Genomic DNA, 25,883 nt, shown 5'->3' with positions numbered 1-25,883 from the left:
TACTGACAGTGAGTGAAGTCACCTCACTTATGGGTACCACATACGGTCCACCGTGGGACTCCCCAGCTCAGTAAACTCTATATCCTCCGGGCTCCAGCCCTGGGAGATTCCACTGCCAAGTCCTGGCCAGCATCGCCAGCTTGGGAGCCAGCCTCCGGGTCTCCGGCTCCGCGCAGGGACACACCCCGGGGGAGGAGCCACCTCTCCTGGCCAGAGCAGGCAGACGGCCAGCACCGGTTTCCTCTCCTCTGCAGAGGCCAGCTCACCCTCCTCGGACCGACATGGCCCAGGACCGCCCCTCCTGTGCCGTGGAACCCGAGCATGTCCAGCGGCTGCTGCTGTCCTCTCGTGAAGCCAAGAAGTCAGCCTACTGCCCCTACAGCCGCTTCCGTGTGGGGGCTGCCCTGCTCACCGGGGACGGGAGGATCTTCTCTGGTAAGGGCTGGTACCGGAGTCCCCTCTGGGGCAGCTTGGATGGGGCCCAGGTACAGGTGGAGAGGAGATCCTCTGCCCACTGCTCCTCTCCTGCCTCCTGCCCAGGTTGTGGGCTCTCTCAGCTGCTTGTCTACACAGTGGCTCTGTTCTTAGAAGTCTGGAGCGGGGAAGGGAATTTGTTCGTGAGGTTAGAGGGAGAAGACCGCCCAAGACTCGATTACTTTCTGAATATCCTGTATGCCCAGTATTCGCCTGCCCATCAGTTAGCTCTTTCTCTGACCTCCTGACCTAAGTTAGACCCATTTTTAGATGAAGAAGTTGAGGAGGTTCTGGTGATGGGACCCAGGGCTAGAGCTCCCAAAGTTCACCTTCCTGCACCCTGAGGGGCTGAGGATGGCTGGTGAGGAATGGCCTCAGGCAAACGGAACTTGTTGTTTGTTTGTTTCTGGAGGAGAGGATCCCGGCATGGTCTAGGAATCCAGCAGTCTGTACTGAGTTAACAAGGATCTGCTCTGAGCTCAGGTTTATAGACACTCAAGTAGGGCAGAGTGGGCTCGTGCACAAGGGCCTGGGTTTAGGGGAGCAAGAGGACAGGAAGGAGAATAAGGGAAGGAGGGAGAGATAGGGAGGGAGGAGGGAAGGAGGACAGAAGGAGAGAAGGAGGAGAGAGAGGAGGAGAGGGGAGGGAAAGGGGAGGAGGGAAGGAGGGAGGAGGGAGGAAGAGAGGGAGGGATGATGGAGGGAAGAAAGAAGCTTGGTAGATTTAAGAACATTCTCAGTTGGGACTTGGTGTGGACAGGTGGCAGCTACAGTGTCCTTTTGTGTGCCTTGTTGACAGAGCCTCTGTGGGCTTCATGAACCACCCAGGTGTGTGACAAAACCCTTCCCGGGGAGATGCAACACATGTCTATTCACCCCAGATAGGGAACCCACAACAGACCGGAAGTACAGGTACCTCCAAAGTCCAACTTGGTGAACCAACTGGACTTACCTACAGGAATATGGGTGAGGAGTTACAGGAACAGAAAGAACTCAAAAAAAAAAAAAAAACCCAGTTGTATCGCCAAGGCCCACCCCAGCATGGGTGGCAGACAGCTGGGGACCTGGAGCTGCACAGCTTGAGGGCAGCTCAGCAGGTTGGGGAGCCCTTCCCAGGTGGCCCCGGGTGTTGTCAACATCTCACTTTCAAGCAGCTTGGCGGGCCTGACACTTTACCCCTCTCAGCTTCCTTCACCTGAGAGAGACTCTGAGCTTTTTTTACTTTTACTCTGGCAGGGAGGGGGTCCAGTTAATCCAGTCAGTTTCAGGAACTTCCTGAAGCTATTTTGAGCTATCTCTAGATGGGCTTTGTGGTATATCGAGTAGGTGGCCTGGGCCAGGACTGTGGAAATAGGAAGAAAGGGAAAGAGAGCCAGGGTAATCTGTCAGTCAGTCAAGTGCTGATCGCCAGAGCCAGCAGAAACAGGCATGGCGGCACTCACTTGTAATCCCAGTGCTGGGTAGATGGAGACGTGGCTCCTTGGGGCTCGCTGGCCTGACAGCCTAGTCTAGTTGGCAAGCTCTAAGCCAGTGAGAGACTCTGTCTCAAAGAACAAGATGGATGGTGTCTGAGGAATGATACCTGAAGTTGACCCAGTCTGACTTCCATACACAAGTACACACACACAGATACACACAAACAGGCACACACACAGATACACACAGACAGACACACAGAGAGAGAAAGAAAAAACACACACAGAGAGAGACAGAGACAGACAGAGAGAGAGAGAGACAGAGAGAGAGAAATACACACAGATACACGTAGACAGGCACACAGAGAGAAAGGAAAACACACATAGAGCGAGAGAGAGACAGAATCAGAGACAGAGAGAGAAATACACACACAGATACACACAGACAGGCACACACAGAGAGAGACATAGAGAGAGAAAGAAAAAACACACAGAGAGAGAGACAGAGACAGAGAGAGAAATACACACATGCAGATACACACAGACAGGCACACACAGAGAGACATAGAGAGAGAAAGAAAAAACACAGAGAGAGACAGAGACAGAGAGAGAAATACGCACATGCAGATACACACAGACAGGCACACACACACAGAGAGAGAGAGAGAGAGAGAGAGAGACATATACATGCATGCACAGACAGACAGATACGCACAGGGAACAGATACACAGACAGGCACACAGAGAGACAAACACACACATCCACACAGACAGACACACACACACAGACAGACACACACACATACACACACACACACACACACAGTTCATCTGCCTCGCTCCAGCGCTGGCTGTGAGATCGATCAGGAGAGATCCACACAGATGCGCCTCCCGCTGCTTTCCTCCTCGCTTTGTTCTTGGTCCCTCCTTTCATCTTATAGCTTGTTTCTCACACCTTTACACCTCCTCCTCCTGCTCTTCCTCCTCCTCCTCCTGCTCTTCCTCCTCCTGCTCCTCCTCCTGCTCCTCCTCCTCCTCTTCCTCCTCCTCCTGCTCTTCCTCCTCCTGCTCCTCCTCCTCCTGCTCCTCCTCCTGCTCCTCCTCCTGCTCCTCCTCTTCCTCCTGCTCCTCCTCCTCCTGCTCCTCCTGCTCCTCCTCCTGTTCTTCCCTGTTCTTCCTTCTCCTCCTGCTCCTCCTCCTCCTCCTGCTCCTCCTCCTGCTCTTCCTCCTCCTCCTGCTCCTTCTCCGTGTGTGTGTGTGTGTGTGTGTGTGTGTGTGTGTGTGTGTGTGTGTGTGTGTGTGTGTGTTATCCCAGGAAGCTTTCAGCTGCGATCAAACCTCCAGGGTAGCTCCACTTTCAGGGCAGGCTGACCCAGGAACTCAGGTGCCATGACAGGTTTGTTTGTTTGTTTGTTGAAACAGTTTCTCCTTGCTGCCCTGGCTGCCCCAGAACAATAGACCAGCCTGGCTTCAAACTCAGATCTCTGCCTGTCTCTGCCTCCTGAGTGCTGCGATTAAAAGCATGCACTACTGTGCACCTAACTAAGTACCTAGAGTACCTGGTACCTAGTACTAAGTACCTGGTCTTCTCTACTCACGGGGGAACAGGTTCAGTGCTTCATTTTTTTTTTTTAATAATTTTGAAGGCTACTTTTTTCACATTTAAACTTTTAATTGCTCAGGATAACTTTTTTTTTTTTAAGATTTATTATTTTATGAATGTGAGTACATTCTAACAGTCTTCCAGACACACCAGAAGAGGGCATCAGATCCCATTACAGATGGTTGTGAGCCACCATGTGGTTGCTGGGATTTGAACTCAGGACCTCCAGAAGAACAGTCAGTGCTCCTAACCGCTGAGCCATCCGTCCAGCCCCTCCACCCTTGATTCTTACCATCATTGCATCCGTACTTTAGATGTCATCCCAAACCCAAGCTCTTTGGGCAGATCCTTGCTTCATAGTGGGTGTGCAGAACTGTTACCACTGAGCTGAGGGGTCCTTTTGTCTGCTTGGGATGGAAATCTCAAGTAGTCTTTTTATCTTGGTAGTGCTGGGCCTGCTTGTGCCCAAAGCTTGTGGTATAGACAGGCTGACCCACAGGCTTAGTGCTCCAAGACCTGAGATCTAGATACTTGTGGTTCACCAACTTAGACATTAGAGATGGAGAGTTTCGGGTGCTCACATTGGAGGCTTGTGGCTCTGGGCTTTGATTGCCAGTGGTCTGGTTAGTACTCAGCAGCTAGTGACTGCCTTGGCCTGTGACAGCAGTCACTGTAATCAGCCGCCATGACGCCTCCCAGGCCTTGGGTGTCCACACCGTCAGCTACCTAGAACTCTGATGCCCGAGGCAGGCAGTGGCGCTCCATCCCTGCCTTTCTACACACTTCTGCTCTCTGAAACTTGTTTGGTTTTGGTTCTCAAGACAGGGTTTCTCTGGGTAGCCCTTGGCTGTCCTGGAACTCACTCTGTAGACCAGGCTGGCCTTGAACTCATGGAGATCACCCTGCCTCTGCCTCCCACACCCAGAGTCTCTCTGAAACTCTTTAGCCACATTTTTTTTTTTGATACTACTGTCAGGGTGTACACCATTTTTGTTGTCTTATCTTTGCATTCCTTACCTGCTTGACATACTTCACCCACAATGACAAGAGTCTCTACCTGCCATAAAGACCAAATATATATATATATATATATATATATATATATAAAACCCAAACTTCAAGACTTTCTTTGATAGAGCCTGAGCAAGTGGCTATTTCATGGGTGGGGCATGCAAACTGAAACACACCAAGCACAGCCCTGTCAGGTTTTATGAAGTCCAGTCTCAGCCCTCCCATCTGTCAATCCCCAGCCTTCCTGAGTCACTAAGGGAGTGTCCCTTTCTTGGACAGGAGCCTCTGAAAGCCCAGAGCAGCCAGAGGTAAGTGGCTGGGGTTACTGGATGGGGGTCAAGTTGTAGGTGTGTCAAACCTTTTCACATTACAAACGAATGTTGTCATCTATATAACAAAACACATACAAATCTCTGTCTCTGTCTCTCTCTGTATCTCTGTCTCTGGCTCTGTCTCTCTCTGTGTCTCTGTCTCTGTCTGTCTGTCTCTCTGTCTCTCTCCCTACCTACCTTTGCCTCTTAAATGCTGGCATTACACGCATGTACCACCACCACCCTACAAAAACAAAACAAACAAACAAAAAAAAACCCCAAACTCTTGTTTTTTAAAGATTTACTTTTTTGGTTTTTGGTTTTTGTTTCGAGACAGGGTTTCTCTGTGTAGCCCTGGCTGTCCTGGAACTCACTCTGTAGACCAGGCAGGCCTCGAACTCAGAAATCTGCCTGCTTCTGCCTCCCAAGTGTTAGGATTAAAGGCGTTAAAGATTTACTTTTAATTGTGTGTATCTGTCTGTCTGTCTGTCTGTCTGTCTTTGTGTCTACATGTTTGTGTGTGGGTATGAACACAAGACTGCAAGTGCTCAAAGAGGACAGAAGGCATCTGATCCCCTCGACCTGGCGTTCCAGGCTGAGGGAGCTGCCTGCTGTGTGTGCCGGGAACCAAATGACGGTTCTCTGCAAGGTTAGCTCATAGCTACTGAGCCATTGCTTCAGCCCCCAATATCTCATAATGCTTAAAAGGTTACCGTTTTGTGTTGGACCACCATCATGGCTGTCCTTGGGGGCAGGCTGGATGTGTTTGAAAGTTCACGGAGGCATGTCTTTCCTGGAGTAAAGGAGACTGGATGGTGAGCTGGAGCAAGAGTCCTGCCTTCAGTGGGTGTGGTTAGACTAGGCCTTGCAGCTCCAGGGCAAGTTTCTCTGAAGGATCGATGACTCCTGACTGCCGGAAAGAAGGGAAGGTGTGCTGAATGGTGGGGATTCGTTCTCAGAAAAAACATCAAAACAGGCTTCCAGGGCTGGAGAGATGACTTGACTGCTCTCCCAGAAGCCCTGAGTTCAATTCCCAGCAACCACATGGTGGCTCACAACCATCTGTAATAAATAAGATCTGATGCCTTCTTCTGGCACATAAATCAGATATGTATATATAGATCATATACATAAAATAAATAAATAAATCTTAAAAAAACCAGGCTTCCAGAAGAGACTTAACGTTTCAATACAAAACTAACAATCTCAGTGGTTTTTTTTTTTAAAAAAAAATTGTGTAGCTGTAGCCTAGTGGCTCGTGCCTTTAATTCCAGCACTCAGGAAGCAGAGGCAGGCAGATCTCTGTCTTTCTCTCTGTCTGTCTCTGTCTCTGTCTCTCTCTCTCTCTCTCTCTCTCTCTCTGAGTTTGAGGCCAGTCTGGTCTACAGAATGAATTCCGGGGCAGCCAGGGCTACACAGGGAAATCCTGTCTTGAAAACAACAATAATCAATGTTTGTGTGAGTTGTGTGTATGGATGTTTATACGTGCTGCGTCCCTGTACATGTGGAGGCCTGAGGCAGACAGGAGTCCTCCGCCATCCCTGAACCCAGAGCTCACCACATTCTAGTCTAGCTAGCTACCTTGCTGTGGAGATCCTGTGTCTGCCTTCTGAGTGAGTGCTGTATTACAGATAGGCCGCCCCCTCCCCCTGGCAGCCCCACCCCAGCCTCCAGCTCCTCCCCCACCCTCCACCCACCCACCCCCGCCCAGCATGTACACTGGTGCTGGGGATCTGAACCCTGTCCCTCAAGCTTGCACTAATACTTCATGTACCAAACTATCTCCCTAGACATTAACAGTGTTTGGCCATTGTCCTAAGCAGAGTTGGGCTTCTCTAACTGTCTCTGAAAAGACAGAATTTTGCTCAGAGATGAGCAAACAGACAACAGTAGTGGAAGTCTTGGCTCTCCTTTTGATATTGGAGGTAGGGCCAGGTGCATAAAAGCAGGACCCATGCAGTCAGCTTGGGGGGTGGGGGGAAAGAGTGTCCCCAAGCACCTGGAGGAAACTGGACCATCATGGGATGAGTAGAGAGATCAGGGAGCAGAGAGGGCACAGTCCACTTTAGACACTGAGTTTGTAATTTAACAGCAAGATGTGAGTGCTCAGCTCTCTGATGTCCTCCCAATCAACAGAATCCCCGGCTCCCAGCAGCTTCTGTTGCACAAGCAACAGGCATCCCATGCATTCAAAAGTAAGTCTGCTGTTGACAGCCTTGCTGTGAGCAACCTCAGGAAAAAACACAAAACACAAGCACTCTCTTCGTTACTCTCTATCTACCCTGCTGTGAGTGCAGGCCTTGAGTTCCTCACAGATGGATCACCTGGACTGGTAATTAATAACTACAGTTGTTTTGCCATGATTCACTGACCGGCAGCCCTCTGCAGTTCCTGGTGAGAATAGCGAGAGGGACAGAGAGAGGAAGGGCTGGGGCGGAATGGACACCGGGGTCCAGACAGGATGGGAGGACTGAGAAAGACTCAGGCCGGGGGATAGAACCCATCCTTACTGGGGAGATACTCCACCACTCACGCGGAGCCCTGGGCACACTTGAGGAAGCATCTCTGTCCTCTGCTCGAAGTGAGCAGATCACCACAGCATAAGGAAGGATCTTGAGACAATGCTTGTGGTTCCTACCAAGTCTTTGCAGGCGCCACCTAAGGCACTGGTTCTCTACCTTCCTAAAGCTGCAACCCTTTAACACAGCTCCTCGTGCTGTAGTGGCCCCAACCATGAAATTACCTTTGCTGCTCCTTCATAACTGTCATTTTGCTAGTGTGATGAATCGTAATGTAAATATCTGTGTCTTCCAGTGGTCTAGGTGATCCCCATGGAAGGGTCATTTTGACCCCCAAAGGGGGTCGCAAGCCACAGGTTGAGAACCGCTGACCTAAGAGATAGAATATTTTCCTTCTTTATTGTGTGATCTTGGGGCAGCACTGACCCTGCCCCGCCGTCTCCACCCACCATTTAAGGAAGAAGCTACTTTGCTGAATGGAGATGAATGCTTAGGAAAAATGATAGACCATAATTCAATTCCCAGCACCCATGGGAAAAAGCCAGGCCCAGTGGTGCATGACTGAAATCCCAGCGCGGGGGACGCAGAGGCAGGCAGATCCCTGGAGGTCACTGACCAGCCTGGTTAGCCAAGGCAGCTCTGGGCTCACTGAAGGACCCTGCTTCAAAAAGTAAGGCACCTTCAACCAGGTGCGGCGGGTGCTGGAGCACGGTTGTGAGTTACCACAAGCTACGAGAGTCTATCTCACAAGAGGGAGAACCCGTGGACTTCAGCCTAGGCCTCTCTAATGAAAGCTCTAGGAGATGGGTTTCAGGAGAAACTGTCCCTTGAGTGGGCCAGGATGTGCCTGCGGTCCCAGCTACTTGAGAAACCAAGGCGGGAACTTAAATTTGGGTCTAGAAGTTTAAGCCTGACCTGGGCGGCATAACTAAGCTGGCGAGAGGGCAGGGGAAAGGAAAGAAGAGCGGGGCAAGGGGTTGGCACTGTCCCTTTCCCCTCCCAGATCCCTTAGGAAGGAGAATACATGTGGCGTCCTCCAGCTCCGATTTCTTCTCCGGGCAAGTCTCCCCATTGGGAGCCTCTCTGCTTGCTGGCATGGAGGTAGCGGCCCACCCTTGTAACAAATGCCATAGAAAATTAGCACAGTGCTTTGGATGGAGCAGACCAGCATGTGCATCCCCAGCTCCCTGGGCTCCTCCCTCCTGTAAGAGGGAGTCATAGTGGTACCCAGGTTGCCTGGCTCATGAAAGGATTCTCTGACTCGGGGAAGGAAGGCATGGTGCTCTGGAGTGGCCTGGTGGGCGCATGCCCGGTCCCTGAGGCTGTGGGATACCAACAGTCGCATCTCAGATGTATATGTATATGTTTATGTATATGTATATTATACATGTATGTTTTGTGTATGTATATATGTGTATAAAATGTATGTATGTATGTATGTGTGTGTGTATGTATGTATAATGATTTGGAATTTAAGATTATTTTTCTGGAGACCCTGAATGCAGTTATTTCTGAAATCTAGCTCTGACCTGGGGTGGTCTACTTGTTCCATATCAGTAAATCTTTTTCAAACAAGTCTGGAAACTCGGAGAGAGTCAGCGTCCAGTCTTGGCTACCTCCTCTCGATGTCCTGGCACAGAGGGAGAGAGCACTCTCTGGTGTCTTCTAAGGGCACCATGTGGGGCTACCTTCCGTTCTATCCCATCCCAGGAGGAAGATGACCTCATCTAAATCTAGTCACTTGCCAAGACCTCTCTTTTTGACAACACTGGTTAGGGCTTCCACGAGGGAAGCAGGGAGGCAGGTACATATTAAGGCTGAGTATCTAGCCAAGAACCTTGCTGTTCTCACTTTACCACAACCACAACACAACCACAAAACAAACACAACATACCCACAACACAAGCACAACACACCCACAACACAAATACAACACAACCACGCTTGCCCTCACAAAATTTTCCGCTTGAGTTTCAGATGTGTTTCAGCCAAGAAGCACCAGGAAGAAAGTTATAGCTGCACAAGTGGACAGAGAGGTCAGGAGACAGAAGATGGAGGTGTGGGAAAGATGCCAGGGAATACTTCTGACACGGTTCAGTCGGGGGAGCCATGAATCTGGTACCGAAGGACAGAAAGACAACACACCGGGGTAAAATATTAAGTGGCTTCATTTTGGGTCTGGCAACAGATTCACGTATTAATAGTGTGTTTTTAAGCCGGAGAGATGGCGCCTCAGTTAAGTGTGCACCGCTCTTGGGGAGGAATCCATTCCCAGCGCCCATATCAGATAGCTCACAAACACCTGTAGCTCTAAGTCCCGGGATCCAATGCCGCTCACCTTTTCTGGCACCAACCGTGTACACACACTCCTGAGGGCACCAGCACACACATGCACATACCCACATACATATACATACTTTGAAAAAATTAAGAAAACCTATAAAAATAATGAATTGAGTGTTTAGGAGGCTGGAGTTGTAGCTTGGTTGACACAGTGTTTGTTTGCCTAGCGTCCACCTAGCCCTGGGTTTGAACCCCAGCACTAATACATCTACACACCCCAGATAGGAAGCCTATAACAAACCCAAGTACAGATACCACCAAAGTCCAACTTGGTGAACCAATATGTTTATTGGGGTCACTTACAGGAATATAGGGGAGGGGTCACTCACAGGAGCAGAAATGACTCAAAGACAGCTGCGTCACCAAAGTCCGTCCCAGCTCACAAACTGGGAACCTGGCGCACACTGCTCGGCCTGCAAGCAGCTCGGCAGGCGGCAGAGTGTCCTCTCCAGCTGCCTCAGTTGGTCTAAACCCCTTTCTTCCAGGCAATTCCATTTGTCTGAGAGTGAGTCCCAGCATTCTTTGCTCCTTACTCTCGGGGAGGGAGGTGTCTAGTGAGTCTGGTCAGTTTCAGGAACTTCCTGAAGCTATTCTGCGTTGTTTATTTGCTGTCTTATGGAGCTTCCCAGGAGTGCTGGAATGTTTAAGTCTGGGAGGAAATGGCAGCACTACAGAGGTAGAGGCAGGGGGATGAGATTCTAGGTCACCCTCAGCTATGTATCTAGTTTGAGGCTAGCCTGGGCTACAACAGACCCTGGCTCAAAAAAAAAAAAAAAAAAAAAAACAACAAAAAAAAAAAAAAAGAAAGAAAGAAAAACCGCCGGGCGATGGTGGCACATGCCTGTAATTCCAGCACTCTGGGAGACAGAGGCAGGAGGATTTCTGAGTTCCAGGACAGCCTGGTCTACATAATGAGTTCCAGGATAGCCAGGGCTATAAAGAGAAACCCTGTCTCGAAAAAACAAAGTCAAAAAACAAAACAAAACAAAAACAAAAACAAAAAAACCAAGAAGAGAGAAAGGAGGAAGAAGGAAGGAAGGAAAGAAAGAGAAAGAAAGAAAGAAAGAAAGAAAGAAAGAAAGAAAGAAAGAAAGAAAGAAAGAAAGAAAGAAAGAAAGAAAGAAAGAAAAGAAGGTATGTAGTGAACAGAGCAGAGGTGGCAGAAGCAGAGACAAGGGCAAAGCCAGGCCTTTTCTGTTACTTATGAGATGCTTGCCCCTCCGTTTTGCATCACTATAATGAAATACTCGAAGCTTTTGACTTTAGAATAACGGTCTTTGTGTTGTGTAATTTCTGGGCCTCTGGCCAGGGCTACACACACAGCACCAAAGCTTCCCCACAGTGCATAGCAGCAAGAGAAACAGTTGGTTTCCCATAATCCCTAGTGAGGATACTCCTCTACTGATAGGTCTAAGGACCACCACCACCACCATCCCTGCGCGCGCGCACACACACATACACACACACACACACACACACACACACACACACACACGATATCTTAGAGGGACACAGCATCCTAAAAGTGCCACCCTGGGGACCAGTGAGAATTCTGGGGAACATTCAGTGTCTAAACCATAGCAGCTAAGCCCAAGGCAATCGACAACAGAAAAGTTAAACAAAGATTAAGTTTCTCCGAGTTTGATTTTGTTCTTTTTTTTTAAACATAGGATCTCATGAAGTTCAAACTAGGTGCAATTCACTGTGTAGCTAGGGCTGGCCTTGAACTCCTGATCCTCCTGCCTCCCTCTGTCTTGTTCTGAGGTTACAGGTGCCCACTACCATGTCAGTCTCTTCCTCCTGGTTTCTAAGAAGGTCAGATAAGAATTTAATTTGATCTGGTGACAAGGGACTTCTCAGCTCAGAGTGATGTCATCTGAGGCTCAGTACTTGCTATGGGCATTTAAGAACGAGAAGACTGGGTTCCCATACAAAACGTTCAGAGCCTGCAGGACAAAAGGGATGGATAGAAAGTCGGGCTGTCTTGGAGAGGTGGGTGGGGTCGTGCTGAGCCCGTCTGTCCACTCACCTCAGGGTTCAGACCTGTCTGTGATTTAAACAAAGCGCTTCTGAGCTTCCAGCACAGATCCCTCCCACTGTCCCGAGAGAGGGGTCTCCTGTAACTGTGGCAATGTGCTTTGACAGCCACTCAACCCTGGAGCTCAAGCTTGGTGTGACTCATGTGTATTGGGAAAGTGTCAGGCCTGGGTCAGGGACAGGGCAGGGAGAGGGGTGGGGTGCAGAAGGTCAACGAAGGGTGGGGAGGCATGCAGGCTAGAGAAGGAGTTCTTCTTTCTAAAAAAAAAATTGTTTTAGTATGTGTGTGCGTGTATGTGTGTGTGTGTGTGTGTGTGTGTGTAAGCATGTAAGCTTACCACAGTGGGAGTGGGGAAGGTGGTGGTCAGAGAACAGCTTTCAGAGTCTGTTCTCCCTTCCACCATGAGTTCCAAGGAGCACAGTCCTCAGGCCTGTTAGGACAAGTGCTTTTAGTGGCTGAGACATCTTATAAGCCCGAGAGGTGTTTCAAGGAAATCATTTTAGGATAGGATCAGGAACCTGGCTCGCCAGACCTGTTATCCCAGCTTCTCAGGAGGCTGAGGCAGGAGGATGGCGCACTTAAGACTATCTTGGTCAGCCGGGCGGTGGTGGCACACGTCTTTAATCCCAGCACCTGGCAGGCAGAGGCAGGCACATTTCTGAGTTCGAGGCCAGCCTGGTCTACAGAGTGAGTTCCAGGACAGCCAGGGTTACACAGAGAAACCCTGTCTTGAAAAAAACAAAACAAAACAAAACCAAAAAGGACTATCTTGGTCTACAGCAGGAGTTTAGTGTTGACCTGGGCCAAGACCTTCTCTTAAAAGTAATAACAAACCAAAACCAAAACAACAACAACAAAAAGACAACCACAAACCCCACAAAGGGTCTGAGGGAGGTAGCTCGGTGACAGAGCACTTGCCTGGCACTCAGTGTACTGAGTTCAATCCCCAGGAGCCCCTCAAATCCCCTCCACCCATCCAAGGGACCTGTCGGGAGAGATAGGATGGAGACTGTGTTAGAAACAAAGAATAACCCCTATACTGGCAGAAAGGGGCACAGAGCTGGAGGAGGGTCATCCAACAAGGTTTGCTTGCTTCGGTTTGGTTTGTTTTTTAATAAAAAGGGGGTGTCCTGGCTCAGAGCAGGCTAACAAGCACACCAGGGCAAGGGCCTGTGTAAACAAACATTCTATCAGGTAGGAAAGGTTTTCATGAGAGTTTTAGTGCGTGCGTGCGTGTGTGTGTGTGTGTGTGTGTGTGTGTAAAATATTGGCCCTTGGTGAGCTAGCTTCCTTTGATAGAAAAAAAACAAACAAACAAAAAACTATTTTCTTTACACAAGAGAGACTTGTTCCACCATGCAGTGGTGGCGCACGCCTGTAATCCCAGCACTTGGGAGGCAGAGGCAGGAGGATTTCTGAGTTTGAGGCCAGCCTGGTCTACAGAGTGAGTTCCAGGACAGCCAGGGCTACACAGACAAACCCTGTCTCAAAAAACCATTAAAAAAAAAAAAAGAGTCTTGGGGGCCTGCTCTCACAGAAGACCCACTCCACAGTGAGCCCCAGTGTCCTCCAGCACTCATTTCCCAGCCCTTCATTTCCCAGCACTCACGTGGTGACTTACACCAACTGTAACTCCATTTCCAGGGATCCAGCCCTCTCTTCTGGCCTCTGTTGGCACCAGGCACACACACAGGTGTTCGTACATACATGTAAGCAAAACATGCATACACGTAAAAGAAAAATAACTAAAACATAAAAGACGAAAGCATTCAGACCAGCCTGGGGACCCTCCTGCAGCTTCCTCTTAGCAGCAGGCCGGAGGCTGCTTCTTCCTGTTTTCTCCCTCTGCATCTTCACACCAGGCGAGCACTCTGCCACAGCAGGCTCTCTGAGGCTCACCTTTCACTTATCAAGCCTTAGCATCTTTCACCTTGACCTTGACCTTAGGGATGACGCCCTGCTCCCCTGCCCAGTCACAAAGTCATCTGCTTCCAGGCTTGAGAACCTGGATGAGGCATTAGGGAAACAAAAACCCGAACAATCTTGGAAAATCCACTCCACAGTGAGCCCCAGTGTCCTCCAGTGCTTCTGGACATGTTGCCCTGTCTTTTCTCATTTTGTTCATAACAATGGGCCCCTCCCTGGCCTTGGCTGTGGGCGTGTCCTCATTAAGGGTCCTGTCACTGTGAGAAAGAATAACCAAAAGCGACGTGGGGAGGAAAGGGCCGTGTCACCCACAGTGTCACGTCGGAGTCCGTAGGGAGGAAAGGGCCGTGTCACCCACAGTGTCACGTCGGAGTCCGCCATCGAAGGAAGTCAGAGCAGGAACCCAAGGCAGGATCCTGGAGGCAGGAACCTGAGGAAGCCCTGGAGGCTTGCTCCTCATGGCTTACTCAGCCCGCTTTCTTAAAGACCTCAGGACCCAGAAGTGGCACCGCCCACAAGAAGCTTAGGTTTTCCCACATCAGTCATTGATCAAGAAGATGCCCCACAGACAGGAAAATCATCCCTCTCCCCAAAGGACTCCATCACGAACGAGTCAAAATATGTAAAAGCGGCACAAGGAACCGCTTACAGCTTCCTTGTCAGGAAATGGTTCGGCCGTCTGTGCCAGCTGGTCTCTTCTCTCTCCTCAGGGTGTAACATAGAAAACGCCTGCTACCCACTGGGTGTGTGTGCCGAGCGGACTGCTATCCAGAAGGCCATCTCCGAAGGGTACAAGGATTTCAGGGCTATTGCCATCTCCAGGTGAGTGGGATGGGCTAGCTACAGCAGGAGTCATCGTTCCTCCAGATAACCTCTCTCTCTCTCTCTCTCTCTCACACACACACCTCATTCATTCATTCATTCATTCATTCACCAGACACATGACTATTGTACATGCTCTTCCCGGCAGACTCAGGGCCAGGGATAAGGAGGTAAATAAGAACTAAGAGTCTGAGGCTGGGGGCGTGGCTCAGTCAGTAGAGTGCTTGCCCAGGATGCAGAGGCACTGGGTTTGATCCCCAGCATAGCATGAAAGTGGGCGTGGTTTCACACTCCTATAATCCCAGCTCTCAGAAGATAGAGGTGGGAGGATCAGAAATTCAAGGTCTGCCCTGGCTGAATGGTGAGGCCTTGTTTCAAAAAGGGCAAGGGGGGGGGGAGCTGAAGCAGGGTTTCTCAGTGGGTGGAGCACTTGACGCATGCACTTGAGGACCTGAGGACTTGAGGACTTGAGTTCTGACCCCCGAACAAACTAGGTAAAAGACCAGCATGGTGGTTTGTCCCTAACAGTCCAGCACTGTGACAGTGTTGAGAGGCAGATCCCCGGAGCTGGCTGCCCAGTCAGTCTAGTCCAAAGAGCAGACTCCAGGTTCCGGGAGAGAATACCGTTCAAGACCATAGGGTGGGGCTGGAGAGATGGCTCTGCAGTTAAGAGCATTGGCTGCTCTTCCTGAGAACCTGAGGTCAGAGTCCCAGCCCTGACACAGGAGCTTATCATCATCTGTAAGTCCAGTTCCACAGGATCCAACTCTCTTTTGGTCTCTGCAGGTATCAGACATGCTGCACATGACACACAGACATACATGTAGGCAAAATACTCATACACATAAAATAAAACCACTGAATACACACACACACACACACACACACACACACACACACGCACACACACACACACATATCAGAGAATGACTGAGGAAGATGCCTGAAGTACGTCTGTGCACCAGAGGCATGCACGGTGCCTGAGGTCAGAAGCGGACATTGGCTCTCCTGGGACTGGAGTTACAGACGACTGTGACCCAACATGTGGGTGCTGGGAATCAAACCCAGGACCTCTAGCTAGAGGAACAAGTGAGCCACGTCTCCCAGTCCCTTAAAAGGGGTTTTAAGTGTAGACTTTAAGCACGGAGGTTAACAGAAAGTCAGAGCCACCCAGGAGAAGGGTGGGACACACCCAAAAGCTTGGGTGTGGGCTTCTCAAAGGAAATAGACACTTTGTTATCCCAGTGGTGACTGTGTGAAGGATTTGGAAGCTTTGAGAGCTTGTCGTTCAGCTGGTTTCTCTCTCCCTCTCCCCTCCCTTTCCCCTCCCCCTCCCCCCTCTCTCCTTTCTTCCTTCCTTTCTGTTGTTTTTTGTTTTGTTTTTTGAGACAAGGTCCCACTCTGTATCCATGGCAGTCTACACAGCTATGAAACTCACTATGTAGATCTCATACTCACAGCTGGCCTCATACTCATAGCTGTCCACCTGCCTCTGCCTCCCTTAGGATTAAAGGTCTGCACCACACTGGGCTAATTATTGGCGTTCTTCTTCATTCTCAGCCGCTGAAGGCTTCTCCAGTCTCCGGAATGAGCACCTCCCTTCCCTTTTCACGGCCCTCTAGTTTTCCCTGTCTTTCTGGTCTGCCTCAGACTCCACCCTCAGGGTTAGCCTGCAGGGCAGGTAAGCCCAGGGTGACTCTGGCACAGCAGGTATGTTTCTGTCTCAATAACACCAAGTACAACACAAACCCCTGGAGGTACGAAAGAAAGATGTCACACAGAAACTCACTGCCAGAGGACCCGAGAGTCACAGGGTACCGACTCCCTTGCCACACCCCACTTTTATAGACAAACAAAACCAAACAAACAAACAAAAAACCCTTGAGGCCTGAGACGTTAAGGAACTTCCTGGAAGTTAGTTGGAAACAAAGCTGGAAGGAAACTCTGGTTCCCGAATCACAGTCCAGGGCACAGTCCACTGTGCTCGCCTGTGCCAGGAGGCAGACACTGTGGCCAGCTCGTCTTAAGTGGGCCCAGAAGCAACTATTGGGCTTTGCTAGTTTCAGAAGCCAAAATCCAGATAAAGGGGCCAAAACCAGGCTTCAAAAAACAAGCTGGCACGGTGACTTGGTGACAGGTATGTAAGCACCGACTATGGCTCAAGCTAAATCAACTCCAACTAGGATCTGACTGAACTAGATCTCCAGTCAAGACTCTCTAGTACCTCAGATATGGCTGCTCTAACTCCCGTGGGCTTCCTCCAACCGGAATGTGGTGGGACCTTGTTGGTGCTGGACCTAGACTGTGTGGCTTCCAGACCAACCGCCTGTGTGAATGACCTATTTATTAGTTTAGACCCCTACAATTTTGTGCTTTGTGGTGAGTTGCATTTGGAATACCCCATTTGTATTGGCTAGGAGAGAAGTAATCTTGGCAAATTACTGATTAAAGAAATTGACACAGGACACAGCAAACCCAGCCAGCAGAGCCGGCTAACCAAGCATTAGTCTTTGGCAGTGAGGGCCACAAACCCTAGAAAATCATTTCTTCCTGTGAATGGAGTTGCAGCCTGGTAGAGAGGCAAAGGCTTACAGAAAGCCTGATATAATCTGTGCAACAGAGAGGGAGCTTGCGGCTTTTCCATGACCCTGTGTTTTGCCCCAGTGTGGCCCCCAGGGGTCCCGAGTACCTGAGGGTCATGTTGGAGTGACCTGAGCCAGGTGTGCCCTTGGAAATCGAGGCTGCGGCTCGAGGCTTTCTCTGGAACCAAGGGCTGTCCTGGTTCCCTTAGGTTTTCAGAGAATAAATTGGGCTGAGCTGGGAACATTTTGTGCAAACGAGCACTGAGCAGGATGTACATTGCACTTACGAAGAAATGGGGAGAAATAACTCAATTTCAAACCCAATCCAAGAAAGTAATGATGTTCTGCAGGAAGAGAGATCAGAGCCAGCAGATCGGTGCCGTAGCCTGCCAGCTCCATTAGCATTCACCCAATGAAAGGCTCTTCCTCTTGCCCATCACCTGCCTTTAAACACGACCAATTGGGTCTTGTTGCAATTGTCAAACGTCCTTACACAAACACCTGCAATTTCTAGCACCCAACTGGCCTATTCTGGATTTTTAGCCCATAACCGTATCCCCAGCTAGCAATGCGGTCATTATCACACTGGTGACTTATTACACAGAGAGCTTGGATTTACAGGAGCAATGCCAACCAGTGCTTTTATTGGTACAAGTCAGGGCTGAGCAGTCCAGTCCCCTCTCTGGGATCACAAAGGATGGGGTGCTGTGGGCGTTGGCAGAGCCAGGTGAGATCTTGGGGGTCCCACTGGACTTCTAGCCTTCATGTCTTCTGGGGTGTTGGGGGAACTGAATGAGCTGATTGGCTGGCTCCTCTGCAGAGTCTCGGTTGAACATTTGGTACTGCAGAGTAAAGTGAGCTATTTGGCACAGTTTAGAACTTTGGATGGTTGAAACTGAGGCTGAATCCAGCTTCCAAGTAGGATGCAGGATTGGTCCCCTGATGACTCCTGACTTCAGGCCACCATATCCAAGAAGAGAAATGACAGGGACAGATCACATAGGTTCTCCCCAGCTGTGGAAGGGAGACTAAGTTCCCTGGGTGACACTTGGGAGTCCTGCCCACAGCCTGCTTCTGTTACAGCATTTCCTCTCTCAGCTGGTGAGAACCCTGAAGACAGCAGCACTCTGGGAGGTCTCTGATGCTCCTTTTCCGGGCCTGCCTGGCTTAGAGCAGGCCCTGGATCAACACAGGTAGAAAGAAAGGAAACATAAGACAGGATAAGCTTGTAACACCAGTCACCCACAAACTGCAGAGAGGGACCCCCGTTCCCATGGGGTTTCTTCTGAAGCAGGAAGCCTTCTCAGGGAAAACCCCACTTTTTTTGTGGAGCAAAACCATTTTTTGCTTTGCCAGGAGCAATGGGACATGCTTTCATCCTGGTCTACATAGTGAGTTCCAGGCAAACCACAGCTACACAGAGAAAGTCTGTCTTGAAGGCGGGGAGAAAGCAAAACAGAAACATCCTTTGATTGGACCTTCAGATATAAGTCAGTTATCATGGAATCTCAGAAACAACCCCTGTCCGCTCTGTCCTATCATGAACGGCTTCCACTTGGTCTATTACTGGCTGGTTAGTTGGCCCCTTCCTCTCTTTAGTCTATAATGATGTGGCCATGGTGAATTGTGTGTCTTGTTCTCTGTGGTACCACTAGCACCCGTGGCAGTTCCTAGTGCCAGGCATATAGTAAGTACTCAGTTAACATCAGTCATCTGAAATGAGCCAGCCTCTGCAGAATGTTTTGCAGGGAGGTCAGCATGCTAACTAAGCACACAGTATACGGCATCACAGCTGCTGTTAACGCATAGCAATATTAATTATAATCGGCATAGAGCACACGGCATATGATAAAACAGTGTGCAATAAAGTATTAAAATATGTCAGAGGTCACCCATGGAAGGTGTGTAAAAATCAGCCCAGGCAATAACAGTACAGCACTCTGAGGCTTGTAAACCCTGGGGCTGGGATTTACCTCAGCTGAAAGAATGACTCCCAAGCGCGACCGTACATAAAGCTCTGGCCTCCATCCCCAGCACTGCACAAGACCAGGCATGGCGGTGCAGGCCTGCAAGACAGGAACTCAGGAGGCTCATGAGGTCAAGGTTATTCTCAGCTACGTGGCAAGTTGGAGGCCAGCCTGGGCTACGTGAGACCTTGTCTCAAAAAAATAAAGTTTATACATCCTTGGGATGTGCTGTGTTTGTTTGTTGAACTCCTGCCAAGTAGATGACAGTGTGAACCTCGTGTGACAGACAAAGGGACACTCCTGGGCGACTTAAGATGACTCAGAGTTACTCAGTAAGCAAAGCAGGAAGTTGGACAAAATCCCTTGCTCTTTTAGAGCCGTCCCCAAGGTGTGGGTCCAGAAGGGTAGGGGGTGTGGCAACTGAGGCCCCTACAGCCATATCTTCATTCTCTGGACGTCATCCTTTGTCCTCTGTGTGAGCCAGACACGTGCACGAAGGCGCCTGAATTCTTGAAGGCGACCTGGCTGGAAGTGTGTGTCCTGCTTGCTCTGTTCCTCTCAGAGGCCAGAAGCCACCCTTCTCTTTAACACACATACGTGGTTTTCTGCCGTCCCAGAGCCTTCCGGACCTGTCTTCCTTTTTCTTCCATTCCCTTTCCTTTCTTCCTTTTTACCAACACTTTTATATATGTGATGCATGTGTGTATGTGTGTCTATGTCTGTGTGTGTGTCTGTGTCTGTGTGTGTGTCTATGTCTCTGTGTGTGTGTCTGTGTGTGTGTCTGTCTGTGTGTGTGTCTGTGTCTGTGTGTGTGTGTCTGTGTGTCTGTGTGTGTGTGTGTCTGTGTGTCTGTGTGTGTGTGTGTCTGTGTCTGTGTGTGTGTCTGTGTGTCTGTGTGTGTGTCTGTGTGTCTGTGTGTCTGTGTCTGTGTTTGTGTGTGTGTGTGTGTGTGTCTGTGTGTGTCTGTGTGTCCAAGGAGGGCAGAAGGTTTCAGCTCTTCTAGAGCCAGAGTCACAGATGTCTGTAAGCCACTGTATGGGGTACTCAGTTCTCCTGGAAGAGCAGAAAGTGCTCTTAACCACAAAGCCATCTCTCCTTCCCTCCAGCCCCCCATATTTATTTGTCTAAAACACAAAACATGCCGAACTTCACGATAGCCATTCTGTTATTTATCTCACCAAACCTATGACCTACTTGTTAAATGCCTGCTCCAGTAGTTTTTCATTAAATGGGAATGCATGACTCCATTCTTCTTGTGGGGACCAGCTGGTGCCACCTTCTGCGTGAGACAATGCCTCACTCCTGTAGCTGGTTTATTATTCTTTTATTGTACATTCTTAGGGCATTTTACTTAAATAATAAATCATCTAGTTTTGTGTCATGCCTCCTGGGCCCAGCCATCCTATGAAGGCCAGAGACAAGCTCTCCTTCCTCCCTGTCTCCTGGAGCGTGGGTGACAGACAAGCTAAGTGCCCCTTAAACATTTATGAGCTCACTGATGAGGTAGCGTTACCACCGTGGCTTTGATTTCGGAAGTGTGGCCTGCCGCCAAGCCAAGTCGCCTTCCCAGCCTCCGGGACACAATGATTCTGGGAATCAGGAACTGTCTGATGGAATGTGACCTGATTTGCCGCAGGACTGGGACTCAGTTTGTGGTTTTCGGCCATCGGCCTAGAGCCTTGTGGCAGACTTCTCTCAGTTGAATCTTTGTCTCCCCAGTGACTTGCAAGAGGAGTTCATCTCTCCCTGCGGAGCCTGCCGACAAGTCATGAGAGAGGTAAGAGCCTGGCTCCTTCCTGGAAAGCATCCCTGAGGTCTCTGAGGGGCCACACCAGACTGCCGCTGTGGACCGTTACTGTCTGGGCTCCATACTCTGCTGGCTGACTCCCAGGACCTTCCTGGGTTCAGTGAGTCACTGGAAACAAGTCCCTCTTCTGACATACACAAGTATTCTGTTGTTGATGCCAGGCACTGAGCCAGCTCTGGGGACGAGCGAGCGAGGCCAGGCTTGCCCTCACTGAGCTTCAAGCAGCTGTGAGAGAATACAGGAAAATACAGGAAAAGAATTCAGGAGACAGAGGGGCAGCAGAGGGCTTGAGAACAATAAACCCCAGCCCACAGGCCAATCCCAGCTTGTCTCTTGATTGTCGATAAGTTTGATAGTGCCACAGCTACTCCCAGTCCCTGCTGGGTGGGCATTAACCACTCCTGCCTCGTGATAGCAGAACTGAGCAGTTACCGGAAGACCACACGACCTGGGAAACCCGAAATACGTCCTGTTTGGCCCTTCGCCAGCTTCTGCTCTAGGTGGCTCTCTTTGGAGGTGACATTCTAGTAGAAATATAAATCACGAAAGGCAACAAGACAGAGTGTTCTAGATAGAAGGACCAGCGAGCCTCACGCTGGCCTAGATGTTTGCTGTGTGAATGGCAGAAGGACAAAGGGCAGCGGGTTAGAGGTGCAGAGATATAGGACCACAGGCAGAGGCTGGGGCTGGGTCACATGGCCATACTGCCTGAGAACAGGGAGCATGTTTATTCCAGAATAAAAGGAACTGAGTTATGCCCTTGAAAATGACGAAAATGACTAGTCTTTTGTAATGCATATTTTACTATTGTTTTCAGAAAGTCGAGAAAAGCCAGGCCCACTGGCATATACCCCTGTAATCACAGAACTCCGGAGTTGGTGGGAGGTTTCCTGCAAGTTTGAGGCCAGCCTGGGCTCCATAGCAGGTTCTAGAACAGCTGGGACTGTACAGGGAGATCCTACCTCAAAACAATCATAAATAACAAAACTGAAAAAAGAGAGAGAGAGAGAGAGGGAAAGGGAGAGAGAAAGAGAGAGAGAATATAAAGGGGAAGTGAAGAAAAATAAAGCAAGTGTTGTTACTTATTATTTTTAGTTGTGAGTGTGCACGCACATGTGCGTGTAAGCAGGTACCACAGCGCAAGTGTGGAGGTCAGAGTACAGTTTTTGAGAGTCCATTATCTCCTTCTACCGTGTTGGCTTCAGGGATCTAACTTCAGAGGATCAGCCTTGTAAGCAAGCACGCTCCCCTGCTGCGCCATCTTGCTGGCCCTGGCAAACTTTCTAATGTGTGCCAATGCGAGGCTTTGATTTTGTCAACTGTGAAAATGAAAGGGTGGGTGTGTTTGGTGGTGGGCTGGCTGGTCGGTTTTGCTGAGCTGAGGATGGAATCCAGGACCCAGCGTGTGCTCGGCTCTAAACTAAGCTAAGTACCAGCCCTGGCCGAGGGTTCTCATTCTGGCCCAGTGGAGGGTGTTTTCTTTTTTAGTTTTGTTTTTGTTTTGCAAGAGTGGGTGTTTGTTTTTTCCAGACAGGGTTTCTCTGCGTAGCCCTGACTATCCTGGAACTCACTCTGTAGACCAGGCTGGCTTTGAACTTAGAGATCTACCTACCTGCCACCATGCCTAGCCCAGTAGGAGCTTTTGATGTTAACATGGGCATTCGGGGATGTCAGGACGGGGATGCCAATGACGTTCGTGCCCTCTGTAGTCTCCCGAAATGAAAGCCACACTCCCCGGAGAGCAGAGTATGGCCCTCGAGCTGTAGCTATCTCTGAGAATACGCGGAACCTGACAGCTCCCCCAGCCCGACACCAGCCCAGGAGAGAAGCAGCCGCTATCATCCCTATCTCCACAAGTGTCAAAGGAGACTGCGCAGCCCAGGCTGACTCCTGACTCCCTCGTTGCCTGGGTGCCCTGTATGCAAACCCTGGGCCACATGTGCGGGGAAAGTCAGGGAGTGGGGGTGGGGGGCAGTGTTTTGCCTCAAGGCAGCTTCACACTGCCTGATCTGTGAGCTTTCTTGCTTTGGAACCGCTGTTTCTAGACAGGGTAGCTTGGCTTGTTTGTTTTCTGCTTCCCAGCCCTGCAGTTCACAGACCCCAGCTCCCAAGACAAGATGGAAAAGCCATCCCAGAGGCATTTAATTCACACAGTGAATTTTACCTCAGCACTGGGGTTGGGGCGTGGGTGGGGGTGGGGCACACAATTGCCAGCGTAGTGAGGGAGCCTAAGGAAGCCACCATTACTGCCAAGGCTCTGGCTCCCAGGGCCCCAACTTGATCCACTTGCTTTCTGCTATCTTTTACAAAAAGTTTAGACACTGGCAAAGGAGAGAGAGCAAATAGAAAGGCTATAGGGGAGAAGGAAGCATAAAAAAAAATAATAAATGTGAACAGTGAGCTATGAGGCCTGGGAACCAGCGACCTGGCATCTAAACCCGCCTCCACCAAGCTCACCACCCCCCTCAGCCTCAGGCACAGCTTGGCAGGCATAAAAATGTCCTCCTTGAAACCTTAATTCTGAAAAATCCCAAAGATTGATAGTGCCTGGTGCTCAGTGATTTCGACAGACACATGGAAGAACAGGAGGCCGTGGGCCAGCCTCGGCTGGCAGCCCACACATCAGTCACGATGCCACGACCTCTGTGAACTGGGCACCCACTAGGTGTCAGGGTCTGTGAATCTCAACGTGCCTGCCGGGAAGAAGAAGCCGGGTGTGTTGACTTCATCTCCATCACCAACTAAACTCCCCGCCTACCTGCCTCGCTGGTGAATAGGAGAGGGCTCCTATCACTAAAACACATCGTGGATGAAGACAGCGATCCCCAGAGGACCCAGATGGGGTGTGGGAGAAAGCTCTGGTGGAGACATGCTCATCTGTGCCGATGGATCAGTTGCCTTACTACGGCTGGGATGAGACACCACGACCAAAGTAGTCGAAGTTGACCTAGGGCTTGTGGTTCCAGAGGGTTGGGGCCCACAATGCAGGGACAGCAGATGGGAGATGTGCTGGCCGGGCTGGAGGCCGGAAGCTCACATCTGGAAGCTCACATCTGGAAGCTCACATCTGGAACAGTGAGCAGAAAACAGCGAGTGCCTGGAAACCATGGATTTTGAAACCTCGGAGCCTGCTTCCAGCAGCCCCTCCCCCAGCCAGCCCACACTCTCCAGGCCTCCCCCAATGGGCTTACCAACCGGGGGCCAAGAATTCCATCTCTTTCAAGCCACCACAGCTGAGGTCTCTTGTTTCTTCAGTAGTGAAAGGGGTGTAATGACAGCCACCGCCTCCAGGGGGAGATAATGCTATAATGCCAACGTAGACAGGATTCATTCTTGTAGGTACACATGGGGACCTATAGGGGGCAGCAGGTATTGGTTATCATTTGCCGTTGCAGACGGAACCTTAGCTCTGGGGCATAGACATTTTAAAATGATTTAATTTTTTAATTATGTCTGTACCAAGATGTGCATTGTTGCCCACCCAAGGCCAGAGCATCGATCTTCTTGGCGCTGGAGTTACAGGAAATCACGAGCTTCTCAGTGTAGAGGCTGAAAACGAAACTCGGCTCCTCTGTAAGAGTACTGAGTGCTCCTAACCACTGAGCCCAGGGCACGGATATTTCAATAGGTGCTAGGGAGATGGTTCAGTGGTTAAACTCTTGCATATTTAATCCTTGAGGACCAGAGTTTGGATCCTTAGAAACTACATATGCCAAGTGGTCTAGGCAGATGCCTGTAATTCCGGCTTTGGAAGACAGAGACAGGGGATCCCCAGAGCAAACTGAACTGGCTGGACCAGCCATATGGCCAAGCTCTGGGTTTGATGGAGACGCTACCTCTCGGAAGGTGACTCGAGACCCAACCCTTGGGCTCCCACATGCATGTTTACTCACATGTGCTTCCACACATGCACACACACACATACATGAAAACAAAGACAAGGTAACTTTTACAAAGCTCCTGGGGGCATCCTCCAAGGGAATGCTCGTGGCCCACTGACAACAGACCATGCCCTGTGCTGTTGGCCAGTACTTTTCCACTGAGTCCTCCCTCAGGCTCTGTGAGCCAGGTACAATTATTGTTACTCCCATTTGACAGGTAAGGAAAACTGAGGCACGAAGACACCAGTAGAGCCAGATTCGAATCCGTGCCTTCCGTCTCCCTCACTCCCGGAGCCTTCCTCACACAACTTTGCTCTCTTTTCTAGTTTGGCACCGACTGGGCCGTGTACATGACCAAGCCGGACGGCACATTCGTAGTCAGGACGGTCCGGGAGCTGCTACCGTCCTCGTTTGGACCTGAAGACCTGCAGAAGATTCACTGAAAGCTGGAGAAGAGAATACACGTTGATTGTGCGAGAGGCCAGGCTCTCTACCTAAGGAAGCTCTTGGGAGACTTCATAATGATGCTGTCCCTGGCTGAGCCTTGGGGACACTTGCCACATGGGTCCCAAATGGAGGAGGGTCAAGGGTGACCTTGATTCACACACCACAGCCTCCCCTCGAGTGACGGAAGATGCCACTCACCTAGGCCAAAGCCCGCAGCCTCCTGGGGACTCAGAGCACTCCTCCTCTTCCTCTCCCGAAGGCCCTGGTGTTCCAGGCCTGGTCTGCCTTCCTACCAGCCTTCCACGATTCTGTCTGTGGATTCACAGATTATAAACACCACGGGACGTCCTGATTCAGAAGAACGTATTTTTGTTCTTGGTTTGTGGATGCAGCTCTCATGGGCGGTTCGTCTCGCGGGGGTCTCACCGGGTCTCTTGGGGTCTCACGGGGCACTATTAGTTGCTGTCTTCTGGTGGAGGATGTGGGTGCTTCCCGGGGTGCCTCTCTAAGTGGCGTCTGAAGTCCGAGGCTCCTTGCCCATGTGTTCTTGGACGGGAGGCCCGTAGGCAGGGTTTGATTACAGAAGCCCATTTGCTACAGTGAGGGGCATGGGCTGTGCTTACAAGGTGCACGGACAGAGTGGGAGGAAGCTAGGTCACTGGAATGTGTCCCTGCAGGGTATGGAGGCTTCCAGGCTATGAGGTGAGCTGGTCTTTACCACGCACCCATACAATCAT

At 50.3% G+C, this 25,883-nt stretch overlaps 1 protein-coding gene across 1 annotated transcript; it reads left to right on the top strand.

Annotated features, from left to right (window-relative positions):
- Positions 1-207: 207 nt before the first annotated feature.
- Cda (cytidine deaminase) lies at positions 208-25,883 on the top strand. The gene is made up of 4 exons (XM_052175713.1): positions 208-435; positions 14,351-14,462; positions 20,731-20,788; positions 25,026-25,883. Exons 1-4 carry the CDS (start codon positions 282-284, stop codon positions 25,140-25,142), a joined length of 441 nt encoding a protein of 146 aa, XP_052031673.1. The 5' UTR covers positions 208-281; the 3' UTR covers positions 25,143-25,883.

This window comes from Apodemus sylvaticus, chromosome 3 (assembly GCF_947179515.1).
Source record: "Apodemus sylvaticus chromosome 3, mApoSyl1.1, whole genome shotgun sequence".
Lineage (NCBI taxonomy): Eukaryota > Metazoa > Chordata > Mammalia > Rodentia > Muridae > Apodemus > Apodemus sylvaticus.
Note: the sequence above shows the minus strand (reverse complement) of the source record. Positions and strands in the feature narration are given on the sequence as shown.